This window comes from Muntiacus reevesi, chromosome 2, assembly GCF_963930625.1.
Source record: "Muntiacus reevesi chromosome 2, mMunRee1.1, whole genome shotgun sequence".
Classification (NCBI taxonomy): Eukaryota; Metazoa; Chordata; class Mammalia; order Artiodactyla; family Cervidae; genus Muntiacus; species Muntiacus reevesi.
Genome location: NC_089250.1, coordinates 174,802,082 through 174,824,405, shown reverse-complemented (window position 1 = coordinate 174,824,405; position 22,324 = coordinate 174,802,082). Strand labels below are relative to the sequence as shown.

The 22,324-nt window shown below is 58.2% G+C and overlaps 1 protein-coding gene across 3 annotated transcripts in view; it reads left to right on the top strand.

Annotated features, from left to right (window-relative positions):
* Positions 1–22,324, top strand: part of MAD1L1 (mitotic arrest deficient 1 like 1) — a 232,553-nt gene that overhangs the window by 38,291 nt on the left and 171,938 nt on the right. For 2 of the 3 annotated variants that reach the window (XM_065923682.1, XM_065923681.1), the window contains exon 10: positions 10,113–10,199. The exons of the other annotated variant lie outside the window; for it this stretch is intronic. In XM_065923682.1, coding sequence (XP_065779754.1) covers positions 10,113–10,199 — 87 coding nt within the window. The remainder of the gene's footprint in view (positions 1–10,112; positions 10,200–22,324) is intronic. 3 annotated transcript variants of the gene reach the window in all.

The following is a 22,324-nucleotide window of genomic DNA, read 5'->3' as shown; positions in this document are numbered from 1 at the left end:
TTTGACCCAACCGATGATGTGTGTGCAGCAGGCGTATTAGTATCAGAGAATGCACACCTCTGGAGGCCCAGTGTGGGCTGGGGGAGACAGGACTTGGTTTCCCCTCAGTCGGTGTGTCCACGGGCAGCCTGTCACCTCCTCGTGCACCTTCCACCTTGAGTCCTGGGTTGCCCTGGCACCCGGAGGGCTGCCGCACGCGGCCGTGTCCTGTGTCACCCCGGCACATGGCCTGTGCATCCCCCTCTTTGGCCCCCGCAGGGCTGCCGCACACTCTGGGCTCACGCGGCCGTGTCGTGTGTCACCCGGCACGCGGCCTTGCGTCCCCCTCTTTGGCCCCCACAGGGCTGCCGCACACTCTGGGCTCACGCGGCCGTGTCCTGTGTCACCCGGCACGCGGCCTTGCGTCCCCCTCTTTGGCAGGCTGCAGTGTGTGACGGTGGTTCTCACCGCAGCAGTTCTGCCCTGTGCCCGGGGGCTCCACAGGGGCCCCTTTCTGTCGACACCCTCGTCATGGAGTGCGACGGTGGGCCTGTGGCTCTGGCAGAAGGCCCCTGGGTCGGCTCGCACCGGCCACTCCTGCTGCCCTCTCCCCCGGCTTGGCGGCATGGACGTGCCTGTGGTGACGCAGGCCGGCCTGCCACGGCGCCCTGAGCTCGCTGCCCGCCACCCTGTTCTGAGCTCGTGGCTCAAGTTGTGTTTGGGGCCATTATCTGGCTTTCCTTTTCAGTGTTTAAAGCATGCAAAAGATCACCTTTTCCAGAGAGTGAGGGAACAGGGAGAGAAAATTATGGCATTTGTTTGAAAGGTTCTGAGTGCTTTTTTTAGCTCAAACAGTTCAAAGAGCGCCTCTTGTTAATCAGAGGAATATTCCAGCGTCCCTGGGGTGGTCACACTGGCTTAATTGGAACCCAGGCTGCTTTGAAGTCCTTTTAATCCTGCCTGAGCTGGGAGGAAGAATTCGAAGGCAGCAACTGTAAATTTGAAATTTCTTCATTTTATTTACACGTGTCTGGGGAGCCGTGTAATTCACTTCCCTGCAGCACTTCCGCCGAGTTGCTGCTAGCGGCCGGCCGGGTGAAGCTGGACCTGTGCGTGCTGCCGCGGGGGGCCGGCTCCAGGACCTCCTCGGCCACGGAGAAGCTCGCTGCTGACACACCGGGCTGGTCGCGGGCGTGCCTTGGCCGTGTCTGCAGATCCTGGCTGGCTGCAGGGGCCCTGTCCCCTCCCTCCTCGGGTGGGGCGCACAGCCAGGCTCCTGGCTCCCCCCAACTCCCGCCCCTTCTCCCCTGCCCCTGAGGGACTGTCTGGACTCTGGTGGTGACTGAGCAGGTGCTGGCTTCATTTTATGTTACCTGGAGATTGATGGGTGTTGTCTGTTGGGATGGTCGGTGAAGTTTGGGTGGGGTCGGGGTTGGGCCTCGTCCTGGAGTGCTTCACCGCCAGCAGAGACAGGAGCCCCCGAAGGGTCTAGCTGGCATCCCAGATGCCTGCTGAGGCCCCTGCCGGGGCTCCGTAGGTTATCCCTGTTTTGTGTCCCGGGAGGGGCAGAGCTGGACATGGACAGGACCTGGTGACACTAGAGCAGGGCCCCTGCCCTCTGCACTCTGGGGTCTTCTTGTTAGTTCACACTTTTGGAGCTGTGCCCGGAGATGTTCAGAATCTCCTCATGTCTGCTCTGGAGTGAGGCCGGGAATAGATAAATGTTCTCATAATGTGTCACGTATTTCTACATCAGTCTGTGCTACAATAAGCAAATCAGAGGTGGAAATGTTAATTTATGTAAATCTTATTCTTAGTGAATTCATACTGGTAACCAGTAACTGCCACTTTGCTTTCTAATTGGACACAGATATCACTTTGGCTATGTGTTCTATAATGCCTGTTATTCATAACAGTATAATGCTCTTCCACATTACGTGCTTTATATGCAGTATTCTCATGACAGCCGCGTGTGGTGGATGCTGTTATTGCAGTCACTTTCCTGATGAGGGACCTGAAGTTTGGAGAGGTGAACGATTGTCAGAGGTCGCATAACGAGGAGGGAATGGAGTTGGAGTTTGAGGTGTTAACTGCTTGCTGTTTCTCTCTGTGCTTTGGCGGTTTGTGGAATCTGCTTTCTGTACTCGGCCTCCCGTCTATGCTGTGTCTGATTCTTTCAGAAAGTAGGGTTGCAGCTCTTGGAAGAGTGTGCACCTAAGTGCCTCTGCCGAGACTGACCAGCGCCCCTCATTCTTTCTCTGAAACGTCCTGATGCTTGGGACATAGGCTCACTTTTTTAAAAGGACATTTGGAAGGGCGTTATCCACAGACAGAAACATCTTTAAAGAGTAGAGACACGGCCTCCTCTGGACCCACCCTCAGGTTAAAAACCCTACCCCGCCCCTCCTCCCACCTCCAGAGCTGGCCCTGTGTGTGGTGTTCATCCTGGCAGATTGCCCAGGGGTCGCAGCCCTTCCTTGCTTGGGAAGGGCCGCACCCTGAATGGTGCTGGGCTCTCCGAGATGAGCCTGCTTCTCTGCCAGTTTCACATGTTATTGTAATCACACAGTTTAATTAAATACTGTAAGAGTCTGGTGAAAAATGTGTGAAGAAAGCAGTGTTTTTGTGAAAGCAAAGTTGAATGTTTTGGAAAGTCTCAAAGGAAAATTGCTAAAAAGAAGCTGTTGAGTACAGTGAACTGACTATAGAAAACTAGGAGAAAAGTTACAAGATTTAGGAACATGGCAGGTGTCTATTTGAAAGAAACAGCTAAAATCATGAATTATGATTTGTGGTTTATACAAGAATATAACATGAAACTTCAATTTAGTAGACCCATATTTGAAGAAAAAGTTTGCAGCTTGGAGAATGATTGTGTACGTGTAATATTTTAAGTTAAAATGTTTGAGATATGGATATTGATTACCTGCTTTAGCCAACTTTTGGGAATAGTGACCAGCCTTGATTACTTCGGATGGGAAGTTTTTTATTAATATATTTTTGCCAGACTTACAATGCAAATTATTCTTATTGTTATACTTAGCTAAACATCATTTAGAAATGATATATGATTATTTCATTATAAGTGGTTATAATTAGTTTCTAATGCATTAATTCATCATGAATTAATTATTTTCTCTTTTGAAAAATTTTGTATAATATATGATTCTAAAGTATATGTTTGTAATGCTAAGTTTTAGAAGTTATTTTCCAGATGGTTATTCTATTTCCTTGGTATATATTAGACCTTTTTAATATATTTTTTAGGGGGACTATAATTTATTTAACCAGTAACACTAAATTTCTGATCCAGTGCTATGAGTTCAAACTCTGGTAGAATTTATTTGAATAGTTACTGTTCTGCAAAGGCTTACTGCCTTTTTTTATTCTTTCAGCTCACCTTTATCGAAGGCCCGAGGTAGAGGGCTGCTGGCAGGAGTGTGGGAGTGCCGTCAGCAGAGGAGGCCTGGGGCTGAGAGAGTAGCTCAGGGCGAGGGGCCCAGGGGACGTGGGGTTCGGGGGCTCTGAGTACAGCGGTTAGTCTTGCTGGTCTCCCTGTGACTGTGGGGAGACAGGACCCGTGTGGTCTTGGGATCTGGGAAGGCCTGTGGATGTGCAGCGACCTAGAGCATCCCAGGCCTTAGGGCCTCTCGTCCCGGCAGGCAGGCAGGCTGGCTGCTGGGCAGGGGACCTCGTCTCATGTGGAAACCGCCGTTGGTCACGGGGGCGGGCTGCGGCTTGATGAGGGACCCCTGTGCTGAGTGCCCCACGTGGGCCTTCAGACGTGTGCCCTTTGGGTGTGTGCCTGAGCCCGCATCTGTTCTGGGCCACCTCTCGGGGAAAGAGTGACTTGCTCTCCATCCATCTGGGACACAGCAGCTTTAGAAGCAGTCTGATGGCCACTGTCCACCACGTGGCCAGGATGGTGTGGACTGGCCGCGGGCTTGGTGCTGAGAGACCGATGGCCTTCTTCCCCTAAAGGTTGGTTCCTGTGGCCTCAAAACCGGTCAGTGGTCACGGGCTTCCTTCTCTGGAGTATCCAGCACCCCGCGTGACCTCAGGGCTGAGTGCTGCTTCTCCCCACCCCGGGCTGTGGGCCAGGCTTTGCCAGTCTTCAGTGACATGAATCCTCCCCAACCTCCCTACGTGACTGGGTCACATTATCAGAACTCCCTGACTCACCACGTCCTGTGACTTTGCAGCCGTGAAAGCGGTGGCTCCGTTTGGGCTTTGGCACCACGCTTTTCTCTGTGATGTCTCCTGTCCCCGCTTGTGCATGTTTTCTGCAGAAGCCCGCCTGGAGGGAGTGCACCCGCCGGGCACCCCTCTGACAGGCCCTCTGACCCACTCTCCGGGCTGGGACTCTGGGTCCAGTTGGCTTCTCTTCTGGAAAGCAGCACTTTGGAAGAGAGCTTGAGGTTTCTTGCTTGTTAACTAGTTTTGTGGTTGTCGCTGTTTGATTCATTTTAGAAATGGGAGTCCTCTGGATCTTGTGTCTTTCAGACCCATTGAAGCAGCACTTTGAGCTTCAGCAAGAGTCCTGGCGTCTGCTGTCAGGAGCCTCAGAATAGCTCTGCTGGAGCTGGAATGCCTCTGCCTCGAAAATAAACCACTGGGCTCCACTCCCCAGGCTTCCTGTTTTGCTCGCAGCTGAGTTCGAGTCAAAATTCAGCTGCAGATTGAACAAAGACTTTCCTCCTTCAAAGCCCACCAGTTAGAGTTAAAAGGCTTTGCAGCTGAACCCAGAGTTTAAACAGCAGATGCCACAGCTTGGGCTGCAGTTGGGACTGTCGCGCTCCTGTCATCTCTGAGTCGGAGGATCCCAGGGCCCTCTGAAGGCCTCCACTTTCGAGCTTTTGAAGTGGCAGTTTGGGGGTGGTTGGCTCTTCCTGCTGAGTGCGCCTGTGCTGTTTCGGGCTGCGATGGCACTTGGCCTGACTCCTGCTGGTTACAGGCACATGGCCAGTCCCCAGGGCACCCTCAGGGAGCATCTCTGAGTACTCCAGGTCAGGAGGCTCTGGAAAATCAACACTCGTCCTGCCAGTGGGGGGCACTTTGGCCTCTGGCCTTTGATTTGATGTGTGGTGAAGGCTGCGGTGGTTTAATAATCCTTCTTGATTCAATAACCCTTCAGGAACCTCCCTCCGTCCACACTTGGTGCTCCTGATGGGCAGATGGTGGCAGCGTCCCCAGGTGTGGCCCTCTGCCGTGTCCCCAGATGCCCTGGCTGTGTCCCCAGGCTGTGCTGAGCCTGCCCGGAGGAGCCCCGTCTCCTGTCAACGCCTCTGCTTGTCCGGCTGGGCGTTGCCAATGGCATTGCTGCATGGGGAGCATCTGTGTGGCTTTTTCCGTAGTTTTTATTTGTACTTATGTGCATAATATATAAATGCTCATCAAAAGAAATTCAAATAAGGCACATGAAGTTTAAGACCCCTTTGATTTCAACCACCCCTCTCAGCCCTGACCTGGCTAGGTTATGTTCTATAAATATGCGTGCATATTGCTGCCTTTCTTTAGAAATAAGAAGTGGAGGTGCAGTTTTGGGTGCAGAAGTGGACACTCTACATTTGAACTCTTTCTCTGAGTGCCTTCGGGCCTGCTGACTCAGGCTCCCCTAAGAGGGGCAGGTGCACTTCAGGAGCATGGGGTCTTGGCACACCTCCCGCTTGCAGTGCTGGCTCAGACCCTGCCCGTGGGCCGTGTGGTCACTAGGGTCTGAACAAATGAACGTCCCCTCCCCGAGGCCCAGAAATCAGTGTCACCCCGTCCTTCCCTCTCCCCTCCTTCCTGCTGTGTGGTCCACACAGAGGATGCTGTTCCTCCTCCTCTCTGCTCCGCTCTCGGCCCTGCAGAGCTTGGCAAGCCAGAATGGAGGGAGGCACTCGTGATTGTGACACTGAGCATGTCTGCTTGCCCTCTGCCCGGGTCAGGGCACAGGGGCAGAGGCCTGGGCCCTGGGAAGGGCGTGCAGCCCCTTGGCTCCCTGCACTGTGTGGAACCAGCCCCCTGACACCTGACTTGGTGAACAGGAGCGGAGCCAGAGCGAGCGCAGCGGTCCAGGCCCTCACAGGATGTTGTCACAGGATGTCCCTGCGCCGGGGGGCTGAGATGGCTGGGGGCTCTTTGGAACAGACAGGAAGATGCTTTGTGAGTGATGTTTGGGCTCCCCTGACGGGGCTGGCCACTGGCTCTGGATGACAACGTTGCACCTGGGGCTGAGGTGTGGCTGGAGGCTGCCTGGAGAGTCTGCCGTGGCCTTAGGCGGCACCCCTGCACAGCCTCCCGGCCGTGTGGTCTCAGTGGGAGCAGCTCCCTGCCTGCTGGGTGAGCCACACCCCCTCTGGGGACAAGCTGCGGGGGCTGTTGTCTGCGTGGCTGGTCAAGGGGGAGGAGTGGCTTAGGGGGTGGAAGAAAGCCTGCTGCTGCTTAATTTATTCAGACGTGGAGCCAGGGCCCTGATGGTTTGCGGAAGTAGCTGCTCAAAAGTTCCAGCGGATTTGGGGTCTGACGGCTGCCACGAGGTTTAGCTGGAGGGAGTGAGGCTCGGCCGCCCAGTTGGAGTGGCCGCATGTGGGTGGCCCCAGCCTGCAGGTGTCACGGGAAGATGCAGGTGCCAGAGCCATCATGGGAATAGAGCGTGTCTGAAGGAGAGCATGGTAAGTTCATTTTTCTCTCATTTGACCATTCCCAATTTCCCCTCATTATTAAATGGTTACATTTCAAATTATCTTTACTTCAAAGGAGAATGGAGGTCCTTGGTTGAGAGTCAGCTTTCTGTGTCACTCTAGTTCCTGGCTTTGTGGGACCAGTTTGATTTAATAATAGTTTGCATCCTCCTTTGACTAACATAGAAAAATAGAAGACAACTTAAATCTCTTTAAAATGTTTAAAAAAAAAAAAAATCCCTTGACTTAAAGGGGTTTACTTGTTTTGCTTGCTTACTTGCTTACTATCCAAGGTCGGAAGGCATGAGGAAGCTCTGAGAAGAATGGGGATCTGGCATTCAAGGCTGGTTCAACCCCTCCCCTCTTAGATTTCAGTTTTTCAAAGGTCTCCTGCTGGTGAGCATTTTTCAGTGTGTTGTCTCATCCACAGAGCTGGCTTGCATTTAGGGCAGAGTAAGGGTAGAAATCTTGGCATCTTGCCTCTTGTTCCTCATACGTCAAGGCCGTGTCCTCACAAAATGTGCAGGAAATGGTGTTTCTTCTGGCGGCCGGGGGAGGGCCTGCATGAGGCAGTGTGAAAGGGAGAGTGCCTAGGCCTCCCTGCCTGGGGAGTGTGGAGGACAGAGGCCCGTGTAGGGGCGGGCTGTGGGCTCTGCTCCGTGCAGGGGCTGCGATGGGCTTTCAGGATGTATTGCCGGCACGCGGGAGCCTTAGGCTTCACGCTCTAGTGATGGCAGACCCAGGAGGCCCCGGCTGGTCACAGGGGAGATGGTCCTGAGCAGCCTTGTGATGAGGTGTGGAGAGGCTTGGGGGCTTCTTGGAGGAAGTGACAGCCGTCCTGAGACCTCTCCTGTGAGGATGACAGAGGCCTGGGGAGGCTGAGGGAGGCGCTCTGCAGGCCCAGGGTTAACCATCACAGATACGCGGGCAGTGGATGCATTGGCGTGTCCAGGCAGCAGAGGAAAGTCCAACGGGAGGCGGAGAGGCCCGCCAGGCTGGGTGGCTCGGGGTCTGTGGGCTCTGGACATGAGGCTCAGCTCAGCAAGTTTCTGTGAGTGGTTTTCGGGCAGGCGGGACTGCCGGGGCAACTTCAGCAGGAGTGGGGAGGCCGGAGAGTGCTCTCGGACTGGGTGCTGTGCTGGCTCTGGGGGCTGGGAAGGTGGCCTGTAGGTCCTGAGCTGTCCCCCCTGTGGAGCCCTGGGCTTGAGCCCCGGGCCTGCGCTCTCCTCCATGTGGTGCCTGATTATAGTTTTGATTTGTGTTGCTCTAAGAATTAGAGGCGCTTGGACTGCAAGGAGATCCAGCCAGTCCATCGTAAAGGAGATCAGTCCTGGGTGTTCATTGGAAGGACTGATGCTGAAGCTGAAACTCCAATACTTTGGCCACCTCATGTGAAGAGTTGACTCATTGGAAAAGACCGTGATGCTGGGAGGGACTGGAGGCAGGAGGAGAAGGGGACGACAGAGGATGAGATGGCTGGGTGGTATCACTGAGTCGATGGGCATGTGTCTGAGTAAACTCCTGGAGTTTGTGATGGACAGGGAGGCCTGGCGTGCTGCAATTCATGGGGTCGCAAAGAGTCGGACACGACTGAGCAACTGAACTGAACTGAAGAATTAGTGATGTTGAGCGTCTTTCTTTTTTTTCTTAATGCCATGTTAGCTCCATGCAGGGGTCAATAGTCTTTGCTCTCCACTTCATGTTCCATTTCTGTCTCTCGCCTCCCTTCCTCTTTGAAGACATTAAAAACAAAAACCCGTTTTTTTGACATTGATGTGTAGCTAATTTACAGTGTTGTTATTTCAGGACCGTGCTGACACAGTGTCCAGCACAGTGATTCAGTTACATGTCTCTGTCTTTTTCAGATTCTTTCCAATCATAGGTTATTACAAGGTACCAAATGCAGTTGCCTCTGCCATTGTTGTTCTTGTTGTCTGTTTTATTCATAGTAGTATGTATCCATTGGCTTCCCTGGTGGCTCAGATGGTAAAACGTCTGCCTGCAATGACAGAGACCTGGGTTTGATCCCTGGCTTGGGAAAATTCCTTGGAGAAGGAAATGGCAACCCACTCCAGTATTCTTGACTGGAAAATTCCACGGATGGAGGAGCCTGGCAGGCTACAGTCCATGGGGTCGCAAAGAGTTGGACACAACTGAGCCAGTTCACTTGACTTCACTTCATGTATCCATTAATCCCAAACTTATCCCTCTTTCCCCCTCTGCCCTTTGGTAAACATAAGTGGTTTTTTTGGTATGTCTATGAGTCTTATTTCTGTTTTGTAAATAAATATATTTCTATCATTTTTTATTTAATTTTTTAAATATTTATTTCATTTATCTTTATTTTTTCCTTGCACTGGGTCTTTGTTGCAGTGCATATGGGCTTTATCTAGTTGCTGTGAGTGGGGACCACCTTTGGCTGTGGCGTGTGAGCCGCTCACTGTTGGCTGTGGCGCTTGAGCCCCTCACTGTTGACTGTGGCGCGTGAGCCCCTCACTGTTGGCTGTGGCGCGTGAGCCCCTCACTGTTGGCTGTGGCGCGTGAGCCCCTCACTGTTGGCTGTGGCGCGTGAGCCCCTCTCTGTTGGCTGTGGCGCGCGAGCCTCGCTCTTGGCTGTGGCGTGTGAGCCCCTCACTGTTGGTGTGGTAAGTTAAGAGTTTTGTCTAATCCCATTCCCAGGAGTAGGTTTTCAGAATCATATGGCAGCTCTATTTCAGTTTTTTTGCATTTCCACCAGCAGTGTGGAGGGTTCCCTTCTCTGCACACCCTCTCCAGCATTTGTTATTTGTAGACTTTTTGATAGTGACTGTTCCTACCGATGTGAAGTGGTGCCTGATTATAGTTTTGATTTGCGTTTCTCTAAGAAATAGTGATGCTGAGCATCTTCATGTGCCTGTTGGCATCTGAATGTCAAAGGCGTTTTGTGCGTGCTGTCCTGAGCCTGGCGTTGGGCTGGGGGCGTGGGCCCGGGGTGGCCTGTAGCCCCAGGTCCCTGTCTGTGAAATGGGAAGTGCGCAGCGTGGCCGCCTTGAGCGCCCGCTGACCACTCACCTGGAATAATTCTCACACCCGGAGGCACTGTGCCCGCAGCGCCTGTTGTCCCACTGCTGCCGTCCGCACGCATGGGGCCTGCGAGGAGGAGAGGAAGGCAGCGTGCCCTGGGCACCCCCTCTGCGGCCGCCGGCAGGCACTCTTCCCCCTCATTCACAGCCTCTGCGTGGCCATGGTGTGACGTGCCGACTCGGTTTTTACAGGCGAGGGCTGGCACGAGTGACGTCCCCAGTGTTACCTGGCCGGCGGCCGGCTGTGCCGTGAGCCCCACACCCGCAGTCCGGGGCCTGACAGGCCCTGACTCGCCCTGCTCTGGAATCCGCCAGCGGCTTGCTTGGCTTTGGGCCGCCGCGAGGGTCAGAGCCCCGTCTCCTGCAGGTGCAACCCTGCTGACCCCCTGTGTTTTTGTTCCCCCAGGACCCCAGAGGACCTGTCTAGGTTCATCGTGGAGCTGCAGCAGCGCGAGCTCGCCCTCAAGGACAGGAACAGCTCCATCACCAGCAGGTAGGCCTGGCGGCCGCGCTTGTCCACCAACATGCTTGCTTTGGAGAGGGCTTGCGGGTGAGCGCACCCCTGGCTGGGGCGGCCGTGCCTCCCGTCCCTGGCTTTGCGGAGCAGGGCAGGCACGGCGGGTGTGTGGGGTCCCTCGTCCTGCCCTGCCGCACCAAGGCCGAGGCGGCGGGCGGGCGGGCGTGCGGTCTTCCAGACCTGTGACCCATCAGCCGGGGTCCCTGGGGTGGCTCCTGCGGCTCCGGGGTCTGGGTGGAAGGCCGTGCTCCCCTCCAGGAGCGTGTGCGTCTTTGTGGCTACCTGAGCTCTGAGCGGCCCTGGCGCCCGGGCTGACGCCCCTGGTGCTTGTGTGTGTGCAGACGCGTGCCCTCAGGAAGGCACGCATAGCAGCGCAGCCGGGACACTCGTATGCCCTGCGCCCGGGGGTCCAGGGCAGGCGCTCTGCCTCCTCCAGGGCCGGGGTTTCCTCCACGCCCCGCGGTGTTGCGTGTCCCACACCTGCTTTCACTCTGACGCCTGCTGGTGTCCTGGGATTCAGTTCAACTCTGCCGTGACCTCCCGGGTCAGCCGGACCCCACGGTGAGGCTCGGTCCTACAAGGTGCGCCCGCGCGTCTGTCTGACCGGAAGTGCAGGGTCCTCCCAGCCTCTGATAAGGTGCTAGAGTGATGGCCGGAGCTCAGGAAAGCGCTCTGTCTTGGATTATGGGCTTGTTGTGAAGCGTGCAAGTCAGGTCAGGTGGCCGGGAAGAGCTGCCCCGGGCTCGCGTGGGGTGGGGGCAGAGCCGCCCCGTCCTCTCCGGGCGTGCTGCCCTCCCAGCTCCTCCTGTGTCTGCCGCCTTGGAGTTCGCCTTTCAGGGTTTCTGTGAGTTTCCTGCTTGGTTAAGTCTTGGCCGTTGGTGACTTCCTGGGTCTCCAGCCCACACCCCTCCCTGGAGGTGGGGGGCAGCTGGAAGTTCCCGCCTCTCTTCCCGGGGTTGGTTCCTCTGGCACCCCCCGCCCTCAGCCCCACGCAGCCCGGGGTCTGGCCAAAGGCGCACTCACATCATTCACTGTTGAGGAAATTCCAGGGATTTGCAGAGCTCTGTGCCGGGAGAGGGGAGCATGCCCACGTGTCGGCCTGTTCCTCATTGACAAATGCGCGGGCCTGCCCACTGCTGTCCACCTCCGTGCCCCGGGGCCCAGGGCAGGCTTCCCTCGTGTGTGCAGGGTGGCTGCCGGCTTCCTGGCTGTCGAGTCAGAGGCAGGAGAAGAGGCCTCTTCCTTTTTGGGACCAGGAAACCTTTGCTAGGACCCTCACTGCTGGCAGACTCGCCCTGGTCACTCTCCCTACCCCAGATCAGGTCACCCACGGAGGATGGGGTTAACTAGCCGGTTCCCACTTAGAGTCACTTGAGGGTGGGCAGCTGCGTGAGGTCAGCTCCGCCAGTGAGTGAAGTGAGTGAAGGGCTCGGGGAGGCTGAAAGGATGCTGACCAAGAGGGACCTTGGGCACTCACGCTCGCCCTGATGGGCTGGAGGGGAGGGGTCTGTGAGGTCAGCCTGCAGGCCGTGGTCGCCCCCGCAGCCTCACCCCCGGTGCAGACTGCGTGTTAATAGTTTATTAATAACCAAAGGAAGCCTTTCTTATTTTGGGGGCTGATGTCACTTTGAAAATTGGCTTTTAGAAGCATCTAGTTATGTTGGACATAATCACATCAATTTACTTTAAAAACCTCAAATGATAAAGATTGCCTTTTGCTTTCAAAGTTGCTGTCAGATAAAACGGGCATTAAAAGTGATTTGAAATTAAAGCTGTAACATTTTTCCAGGCGATCCTCTTTATTTTACTTTGAATTTGAAACAGAATGAACTGTTGGAGGAGAGGGAACTTGTCTGCATTTTTTCCTGCCAAACTGTGAGGCCCTTTCTAAAGTTACCTGCTGGAGCAGCAGCAGGAAAGTCAGCCTCTGAGAGCTGTGAGTGCCGCTCTGGTGTGTGGTCCTAGATGGCGAGTCAGTCGTCCCATGTCTTCTGTGGGGTGGGTTTAGAAATGGACTCGCATTGCGGGGAGTGGCCCACCGCGGCGGGAAGGTGGTCTGGGGGACTTGTGGCCACTTGTCCACCTCTCAGGACCCTTGGCTTCCCTCTGAGAGCTGGTGCAGCCGCCCCGGGAGCAAGGGGTCAGGGACTTCCTGAGAAAGAGCTTTGCCTCTGGCAGGGGGGCAGCCTGCCTGATGGGTCCCACGAGATGAGGGGAGGGGAGGTGTGGCGCCTCGGGCCGTGGGGCTTGGGCTGGACTGGTGGCCAGGGCTGGGTTGCCCTCGGCCCTGTCTTCACCCCACGGACGGACAGTCTTGACCGCGCGCCCCCCCAGGAGCACGTCTCGTGTGCCGGCACTGAGCATCGTCCCCTGCCTGCCAGGGAGGTCCCCCTCGTCCGCTGACAGAAAGCACGGGAGAAGCCCAGGGAGGTCCTCAGGGCCTCGGGCCCTGGGAGCAGGTGAGGCTCCTACCCCGTCTGCTGGTGGTGGAGTCACGTGCAGGCCCCTGTAGGGAGGTGCCAGGCTGGGTCCTGTGCCCCCGAGGCCCTGGCCAAGCAGAACGGAGGGCCGTGGGCAGTGCCGTGCTCACAGGCGGCAAACCAGCGTTGCCGTGCTGGGTGTGTTCTGCGTGGAGGCCAGGAGACCTCGTGAGACTGGAAGGGCTAATGTCACTTCCTCAAGTCTTTGAAGGCAGCTGGGCAGAAATCCAAGCGAGACGAGGAGAGGCACCTTTGCAGGAGAGCGGAAGCCTGGGCTCTGCCCAGCCCCAGGCAGGCGGGGTTCTGGCTGGAGGGCTTGGGGGCTCTTCTGAGGATGAGGCGATGTGGCGGGAGGAGCCTTGTCTTCAGCCGCGCTCAGGAAGCACTGGGTGGTGTAAGGTGTTACCAGGCAGTCCTCCGTGGCCGTAGGACGGGTGGTCTTGAGTTCCAGTTGACGTCCTGCCGGGCGGCCTTGGGGAGAGCTGATGTTGGTGGGCCTTTCTGTGGGCAGGGTGCCCTGGCCCGGGGGCTGGTCTCTCTTCTGCACCGTGGCCCTCCTGGGACAGCCCCAGAGGTGCTGCTGGTCACTGGTGAGATCGCTGTCACTGCCTTGCCTCTGGACTGGAGTTCAGTCACAGCCCAGGGAACCTTGCCTTTCACGCGTGACTGCCCGGCGTTGGTCTTGGTCCCCGTGGAGCGTGCTGAGGGTGGAGGCTCCCGCTGTGCGCGTGGCGTGGCGGCGGTGAGAGTGTTCCGGTGCCAGGCTGCGTGCTGAGTGCCTCGCACGTGGCGTCTCCCCCAAGCCCTGGACGATGTGCTGTCTGTCCCCCCCAGCAGGGCGCTGACTGTGTCAGACCCGTAGAAAGCCGGATCTGAATCCTGGTCTGCGCGTCCTAGGAGCTCCACGTCCTTCTGTGAGGCTGGAGCCAGGTCCCGGAGAGGTGCTAGGTGTGGCTGCAGAGAACCCTCTGTCACGCGTTTCTCTGCGCAGTGGGGCTGTGTGGCGTGGGGCCTGCAGGTGTGGCGTGTCGGGCCAGGCCCTCGGTGTGGGTCCCGGGGACCTGCTGTGGGAGCGGGGGAGGGGAAGTCGAGCAGCCTCGGGGGCTCTGCCTGCCATGCGCCATGCACGCCTGCTGAGCCCGGCTCTCTGGGGCGGCCGGTCCCTCTGCACACTGAGCCTGTTCACACCCGACGCATGCTCCAGCTCTGGGCTGCTCTGACGACTGCAGGTTGTTCTGAAGATTGGTCTTCCCTGCTCTGGGCTGTACGTGTCTCAGAAGAGCCCGTGGCCTCAGGCTGTTAGTGTTTGAGGAGCCCTGCAGTGCCTGGGGCTTTCTGGGGGGCGCTTGTGGTAAAGACCCCGCTTACCAACGCAGGAGACCTAGCAGACGCAGGTTCAGTCCCCGGGTAGAAAGAGCCCCTGGACAAGAGCGTGGCACCCCACTCCAGTGTTCTTGCCTGGGAAATCTCATGGACTGAGGAGCCTGGCGGGCTACAGTCAATGGGGTCACAAAGAGTCGGACACGGCTGAAGCAACTTAGCATGCAGCACCCAGAGTCCTGGGGAGAGTGTGACTTCAGGGTAGTGCACGGCAGGCAGTGGCGAGTTCCCAGCAGGCAGATAGGAGTGAGCGGGATAGCTCGTGTCTGTGTGTGTGTGTGTGGCGGGGTCAGGGAGTGGGGCGGACAGAGACAGCAAGTTTGCACACGTGGGCACACCTGAACGATGGGGGGCCAGGGTTTACTGTGGACCCAGTGTGACAGGTGAGACAGAAGGACAGGGTGAGGCTTTTGGTAAGAGCATGTGGATGGTGGTCTTACTTCTCATGTCACTGGAGAACTCAGCAGAAGAGCAGGTGAAGGCAGCGGGAGCCGGAAATGCAGCTTTGGCCACTGAGGCCTGTTAGACAAGTGCGTGGAGCGTGGAGAGGGTGCTTGGCCGGCGGGCTCAGGCCAGGGTAGCCATCTAGACCAGGGCGCCCCTTCCAGGAGGGTGAGGTTGCGAGTCCACCACAGCCTGCGGCTGCCCAGGCGGGCGGGGACGCCAGAGAGCCGCTTTGCGGTCGGTCCTCCTTGCACTGGACGCGGGCGTCTGTGGGGCAGGCGGGCGAGAGCTGGCTCCATCCCCTAGGTGTCCCGGGCAGCTGCTCCCTCCCTCCGGGGCTCATGCCTGTCCGGTTCCTGGTGTCTCTGCCTGAAACGGCTCTGTGCCCACCTGCCCTCACCTCGCTCCCTGCGTGCTCTGTCCCCACTGCCAGCCGTGCTCCCTGGACCCAGAGAAGGGCTGCCCGCCGCGCTCTGGTTGAGCGAGGGAACGGATGAGTGGTTCAGCTGACTGCACGGGGATGTGCCAGGTGGACAGAGTGAGGCCTGCGGCGTGGGAGCCTGTGCTCGGCCCGCCCCGGGGCACCAGGCCGGAAGTCAGGCTGGCAGGAGCCCAGCCCAGGCTCTGCACGGGTCAGCTGGCCTCTGACCGTGCCGTCTTGCCGGGCGGGCAGGGTGCCATTGAGGGGGCCAGGCTTTGCCTTGTCCCTCTGTGCTCCGTCCGCCGTGCGTGGTGCTCCAGCTTCGTGGACTTGCCCTGACTCCGCGATCTCCCGGGGTCTTCGACTGGGAGATGGGGCGCTGTGGTGCTGCCGCACGTCCCGGACAGCCCGCTACAGCTTCCTGCCGGGATGGCTTGTATGCGCCCTCTGGGCACCCTCCCGACCCTCTGTCCCCACTGGAGGGGGCAGGGCCGGGCAGGGAGGGCACGGGAGCCCCAGGCCGTTGGGAGGGCTGTGCCCCCGTCCCACGCGGGAGCCGCCGGAGGCCATCCTGGCCGTCACTGTCTCTGCAGCAGTGGCCCCGGGGTTCTCAGTGATGGAGACGGAGGCCTCGCCTGTCTGCTCGACTCTTGGTGCCAGGCGACCTAATGGCCTTTGGCAGGAGGTGCGGAACCAGAGACGTCTGACAGCTTGTCTCCACGCATTCTTCCTGGTGGTCGTGCACGTGTAGGTTCCACGGCCCTGTGAGGCGCTGGCCGTGGGCTTGATGGCGGCAGAGCAGGAAGCCTCTTGCTCAGGCCGCGCACCCTTGGCTGGTCGCTCTCGTGGCCCGGGGACCCTGGCGCCCGGATCTGAGGTATGCACTTGGAGATGCAGGCAGCAGTCCTCCTATAGCTGCCCCAGCTCCGCATCATCTAGGATGATGTTTTCTGGGTTTTTGTTTTCTGCAACTCTGGTCAGATCTAACAAGGCAATAGTTACTCCCTCTAAGAACTGTTTCCTGGCCTAGTTGGTAGCCGGGAGGTGACAAGCAGATCTCTCCTGGCCGTCTGCCCACATCTGCTCGCCCCTTTGTTCCTCAGACTGCCCTCCGTGCTTGGGACTCGTGGCCGGAGAGCCGCCGCGCCGCTGTGCAGTGGGGGCGCGGGCGCGGTCTGCACCCGCCTGCAGGGGCGCGTCTGCACGTGAGGCGGTGCCTGCAGCCCTCCACCCCACTTGCTCTGACTCCTCAGAACCTCCTCTGTGGTCTCCGTGGAGGGAGGGCATTCCAGGCTATAAGTTCTGCGGCCAATTGGGGAGGGTGGGCGTGGGAGGGCGGTGCCTGGAGGCGCCTCGGGTGAGGGCCCTCTGCAGATGCTTCTCAGGAACCGTGTGTGTCCCCTCTCCTTGAGCGGTGGATTCCAGGCCTCCCGCTGCTTCCCCATCAGAGTGGGCCAGGCCCTTGGGTGGTGCGTGGAGGCAAGGCCCCGTGCCGTCCCCCTTAGGGTGGGCATGGACCTCCAGCACTGATGGCTGTTCTGGCCTGGCCCCGAGCCTCGGGAGCTGGTCTTACTTTCCAGACTGTGGCCGCCTGGCTTCTGTCCCTAAGACCAAGCCCCATCACCCTGGGGGAGAGCCTCGTCCATCCGGGGTCCTGGCGGTGCCAGGCCCACAAGGGAGCCCACTGGCAGCGCCTGTGGCCTTGCCCAGGCTTGTGTGAGGATGGGGCAGGGCTGTGTGTGGAAGCCTGTGGCTGCAGTTGGCACTTGGGTGACGTAATTCCCTAAGGCTTCCCCGGTGGGCTGGGCACAGTGGCTCTCCTGCTGCCTCATTCCTGTGGGGTCAGTGCTGTGCGCCCAGCTCTTCCCAGGTCAGTGAGAGCAAAGACCGCACGTTGGGCTTCCCACAGGCTCTGGCTCGGCAGGTCTGCAGGGGCGGCCACGCTCTGTGTTCCCTGCAGGTGCCTGTGGAGCTGAAGCTGCTGGTCCAGGGACTGCACTTAGAGCAGCAAGAGCTCGTTCTCCTCGGGTTCCCGTCACACAGAGAGAGGCCTGCTCACTCCTTTCCCCTCAGCATCTTGCGAAATGTCCCCTAAATCCCGTGAGCTCCCTGGAGGGAGGGAGGCTCTGTTCTGTTAGGGGTCGTCAGCCTCTTGCTTTTGGGGTGCTCACGTCCTGTGGACACACACTGGGGTGCTACCCCCCGGGGGCCGTGGCCCATGGAGGCCCTGGCATCACTGGTTGAGGACTCGGGCCAACCTCCAGGCCCTCTGCTCCATGCATGGGCCTGAAGGCTCTGGGCCTCTGGGCCTGTGGCGAGTCTGTGCTCAGCGTGGCCGGTAGTCAGTCGATACCCTGTCTCTGACCCTGCAGGGGGCCCTGCACGCACGGCCCAAGGATGACCCTGTCCTCATCGGCTCTCCAGCCCTGCTCGGGGTGGAGGATGTGGCCCTCACTGGGGCGCCCCTCCCTGCCGTCCGCCCGGCAGGCAGTGTGGACGCTGCAGGGGAGAGTGTGCAGTGTGAGCTTGTGCTGGCAGAGACACTCGGTTTGGTCTGCTGGCTTTGAACGGGAGAGGGCAGAGTAGGGGGCTGGGAGGCAGTGGGGGTGGCCCCGGGGGCAGGGCCTGCTGGCAGAGGCTTTCCTGGGACGAGGCTGCGCCCCCTCCCCTGGGCCGCCCTCCTCCCCCGGGCCCCCCCCCCCCCCCCCCCGCCGAGCAGAGGCTGGGGCTCCTCGTCCTGCTTCAGCCAGCTTGTGTTGTCTTCTCAGCAAGATGAGATGCCGTTAATATTTCACACCCAGACTGTTTTCTTGCATGTTTTGCATTTCCATATTTAAAATGTCATTTACATATTCATGGGCCTTTTAAATAAGTTTTTATTGTTAAGAGATGTGGAAGTGGATAAAATGTGAAACTCCCCCTCTTATTCAAGCACTGGAAAAAATGTTCATCCCCGAAATGACATCCGTTTGAGCGGTGGGCTCTGTGGTGGTTGCTGTAGGAGGATCGCCACGGGGGCAGCGTGGGCCGGGACCTGCCTCCCCGTCCGCCTCCTGTGTCCGGGTGCCCGCCTGAGCACCGACGGCCTCCGCGGCTTCCCTCCAGAGTCAGGATGCTTGGTGTGGAGGTGGCCAGGCCTCTTCCCGCGCTGTCCCAGGCGGGCTCTGGTGGACGGATGCGGGCTGTTCCTGAGTGTGCGATGGACCCTCCCCTGCCGCCGCCTCGTGCCCACCGTCAGGAGTGCCTGCCCCTGGCTCCAGCTTGGCCGCGCCTTTGATGCGGCTCGGTGCGGGGAGAGCGCCCACCCTCGGTGAGGGTGTGGCCTGTTGCTGCTGCCGCGGGGCCGGGGCTGGGCAGGGTGGCCCGGCCGTGCCCAGGTCTCTGTCTGCGGGGGCGGCCCCTGCCCTGTGCCGGGTCGTTTCCAGGTCACCGAGGACGTGTGAGGGGCTGGCCTGCAGCTGGCTGGACGGTCTAACTGTTTCTTCATGTTGGGACGCTAGTGAGGTTGGGCGCGCCTTTGCTTCCAGTGTGTGGGTGGCGGGGAGCCAGCTGGAGACCCCGAGCACTGATCGGGATGGGAAACCCTCGAAGGGCATCTGAAGGGGCTGGGTGGGTCTGATCCTAAGCCAGGCATGGCTCCTGGGAGTGACCAGGTGCTTCAGGGCTGTAGCCGTGTGGCTTATGTGTGTAGAGGAGCCTCTTGAGGGCTCTTGAGGGTCTGAATAATGGAGCAGCAGCCCAGACAGTCCTTGGAGACGCAGGGAGACGGAGGCTTGTTTAGACCCAGACCGCAGGGCTCCTGAGCTTCAACTGAAATTGTATTATTTCAGAGAGGCCTTTCTAAGTGGTAGATAAAGTCAAAGTCACATGTTATAGTCTGTTTTATCTTTATAAACTTCTGGCCACGAGATCGCGGCCTGAATACTGCCTCCCCGCATCATAGACCTGCAGCATCACCCTCTCTCTTGGCTTTCTTGGAGACGGAGTGAGTGAAGGTCACTTGGTGAGGGCTCTGGTGGCAGCCCTTGGGTGAGCCGAGGTGCCGTCAGCTCCCGTCCATGTGGCCAAGTGGAGGCCTGGCCTCCGGAGACCAGGGTGTTGGGGACACTGGTGTCTGAGGCGCGGCTCCACAGCTGCGGGTATTGCGTCTCTCCATGTGGAAACCTCAGGCGGCACTGACTGGGACGTCCCAGCTGGACTTCTTGTGGCTGGTGGGGCTCACAGGACATGTCCTTTGCCATCGCCCAGCCTCTGAAACTGTTTGAATGACAACTTCTTCCAGCGCCTGTGTTCTCTGCCCCACACTGGTGCATACTCAAGGCTCCAGGCTGTCGCCAGAGGCAGGTTCCTCCATAGCCCACAGGCAGGCCTGGCCGGAGGGCCAGGTCACACTTCCAGGCCAGATTACCTGAGCCTGAGGGCCAAGGGGCATTGACTGACCCCGTTGGCTGAAGGCAGAGGGGACCCTGGGCACCACCTCCCTTGGACCGCAGGCCCAGGGCGTGGGGGAGGGGAAGCTGTCCTGCGTGCAGCCCTGGCGGAGGGCAGCGGGGCTGTGACCGCGGCAGAGGGAGGTGGCGGTCCTCAGCCAGGCTCAGCCAGCGGCAGGTGGCTCAGGGGCCCTTAGTCTCCTTTATGACGGTTCTGTTAGAGAACAGACCTGGGGTCAGTGCCCTCCAGCAAGAGAATGCCATCTGGCAGAGACCACCGCGGTTGCAGAGGTGCCTGGGTCGCCGCCACCCCGGGGAAGCAGACAGAGTCGTCTTTACTGGCTCCCTCCAAACATGCGTTAGAGTTTAGGTTTCCACAAAGACTGGGATGAAAGCAGAAGTGAGGAGTCCTTGAAGGCTGCTTGCTGTTGGATGAGGGGATGCTGACGAGATCCCGTGGTTGGTCCCTCCTGACTCTGGGTGCTTTGGAACTTCTGCTTCCTTGTCTCACTGGAAGGGACGTGGGGAGGCCCGCCGGGGAGAGCAGAGACTGCCTTGTGGCAGGGACCCATGCAGACGGTCACCGCCTCGATCAGCTGTCTGTGGAGGTCGAAGGTGGGGTCCTCGGGCCTGAGGCTCGGGTTTTCTGCGCTCGACTTCCATGCAGGAGGGGTCACAGCCTCTTTCTGATGCTGCTGTCAAAAAGATTCCTGACACTTTGTGTGAACTTTGGGAACCCTGAGCCGGAGAACTTCCTACTCAGCCGCGAGGCCCCGCTGGCGCTGGCTTGTTTCGGAGAACAAGCCCAGGAAAGCGCATGCTGATCCTCAGCGTGCAGGGCGGTACCTCATTCCCCGGTGCCCCAGGCAGTCTTGGCGCCCTCTCCTGCCTCACTTGGCAAACCTCTGCAGGCTGGTCCTCTGGCTCTCAGCGGCTGCAGGACCCCCTCCCCTCGCCCGGGGGAGGCGGGACAGAGATGGGGGGAGCGTGTGGAGGAGGGCGCTCTCTCCCATGCAGGCGTTCGTTATGTTCCTGCACCTGAAGCTCAAGGATCCCAGCCATTAAATGTCTGAGAAGCCTTCCCCAGTCATGGTGTTTCCTGGAAGCGGGTTGTTCTGTCTCAGAGCAGGGCTGGTTTTGCCCTCTGTCAGAGTGGCAGGGGTGCGTCTCGGGCCCTCAGAGCAGGGCTGGTTTTGCCCTCTGTCAGAGTGGCAGGGGTGCGTCTCGGGCCCTCAGAGCAGGGCTGGTTTTGCCCTCTGTCAGAGTGGCAGGGGTGCGTCTCGGGCCCTCAGAGCAGGGCTGGTTCTGCCCTCTGTCAGAGCGGCAGGGGTGCGTCTCGGGCCCTCAGAGCAGGGCTAGTTTGCCCTGTGTCAAAGTGGCAGGGGTGTGTCTCGGGGCCTCAGAGCAGGGCTGGTTCTGCCCTCTGTCAGAGTGGCAGGGGTGCGTCTCGGGCCCTCAGAGCAGGGCTGGTTTGCCGTGTGTCAGAGCAGCAGGGGTGCGTCTCGGGCCCTCAGAGCAGGGCTGGTTTGCCGTGTGTCAGAGCGGCAGGGGTGTGTCTCGGGCCCTCAGAGCAGGGCTGGTTTGCCGTGTGTCAGAGTGGCAGGGGTGCGTCTAGGGCCCTCAGAGCAGGGCTGGTTTGCCCTGTGTCAGAGTGGCAGGGGTGCGTCTCGGGCCCTCAGAGCAGGGCTGGTTTTGCCCTCTGTCAGAGTGGCAGGGGTGCGTCTCGGGCCCTCAGCAGCAGGGCTGGTTTGTCTTCCAGCTCTTGTTGTTCCCGATGGTCAGTGTGGGAGGCTGCCTGGCTCAGGGTTGCTTCCCACCTGATTCCTGGTGACGTTTAGAACTGGGGTGGCCTCACGAGGCTCTCTGGAGCGCAGGAGGCTACTGTGTGCCTGGATAGAGTAAGCCTCGGGGGTCCAGGAATAGCCCTTAATGAGAGAGGATGGGGCCTTCCCAGAGCTCTTACAGTTGCTGGGCTCACTCGGTGGTGACGGCTGCTGTCTTAAGTGGGCAGAGTTTTCTTTATCCTGTCGTGGATAGAGAGACTGATTTCTTGTCAAATATTTCCATCTTTCAACCAAGTAAGAAGCTAGAGGCTTTCTTGCCAAGATTTAGGAACAAGTCAAGGATGTCCAATTTAACTTCATACTGGAAGTCCTAGCTAATGCAGTAAGACCAGAAATAGGAAATAAAATGTGCACAGTGGGAGGAAGGATGAAGTAAAACTGTTTGCAGATGATATGATTGTTTGTATAGAAATCCCAGAGACTCAAGCAAAAATCTCTTAGAACTAAAAAGCGATTATAGCAAGGTTGCAGGCCATAGGCTAATCTATTTAAGTCAATGAACATTTAGTGTGAAATTTAAAACATTATGTCACTTACATTAGCATCAAAACACAGAAACCAAACAAAATTTTTGTGCAAGATCTAACGAGGAAAATTATACACATCTGATGAGAGACATCAAAGATCTGAGTAAATGCAGAGATGTTCCATGTTCATGGATAGGAAGACTCAATCTTGTCATCTTGTCAGTTCTTCTCAGCATGATATGTGTATTGAATACAGTCCTAATCAAAACGTGGGCAAACTGATTCTAAGTTTGTGTGCAGAGCAAGAGCCCGGGAAGAGCCAATGCAGTATCGAAGGAGAAGAACAAGGTTGAAGGACTGGCCTTCTAGCCTTCAAGACGGCAGAAGCCAGGACAGCTCAGTGCTACCGGAGGAGCAGCCGGCGCCTCTGGGTCAGAGTGAGGCCTGGAGCATCCCTGGAGGAGAGGCGCTGTGCTTTGGTGCGAGAGCAAAGGCAGTCATCTCAGCAAAAGTGCTGGGGCCGCCGCACGTCCACACGCCGAATGGGCACGTGGATCCAGATGCAGATCTCTCACTCGCACACAGATTAGCTCAAACGCACTGCAGACCTCAGTGTGACACGCAGAACCACGACT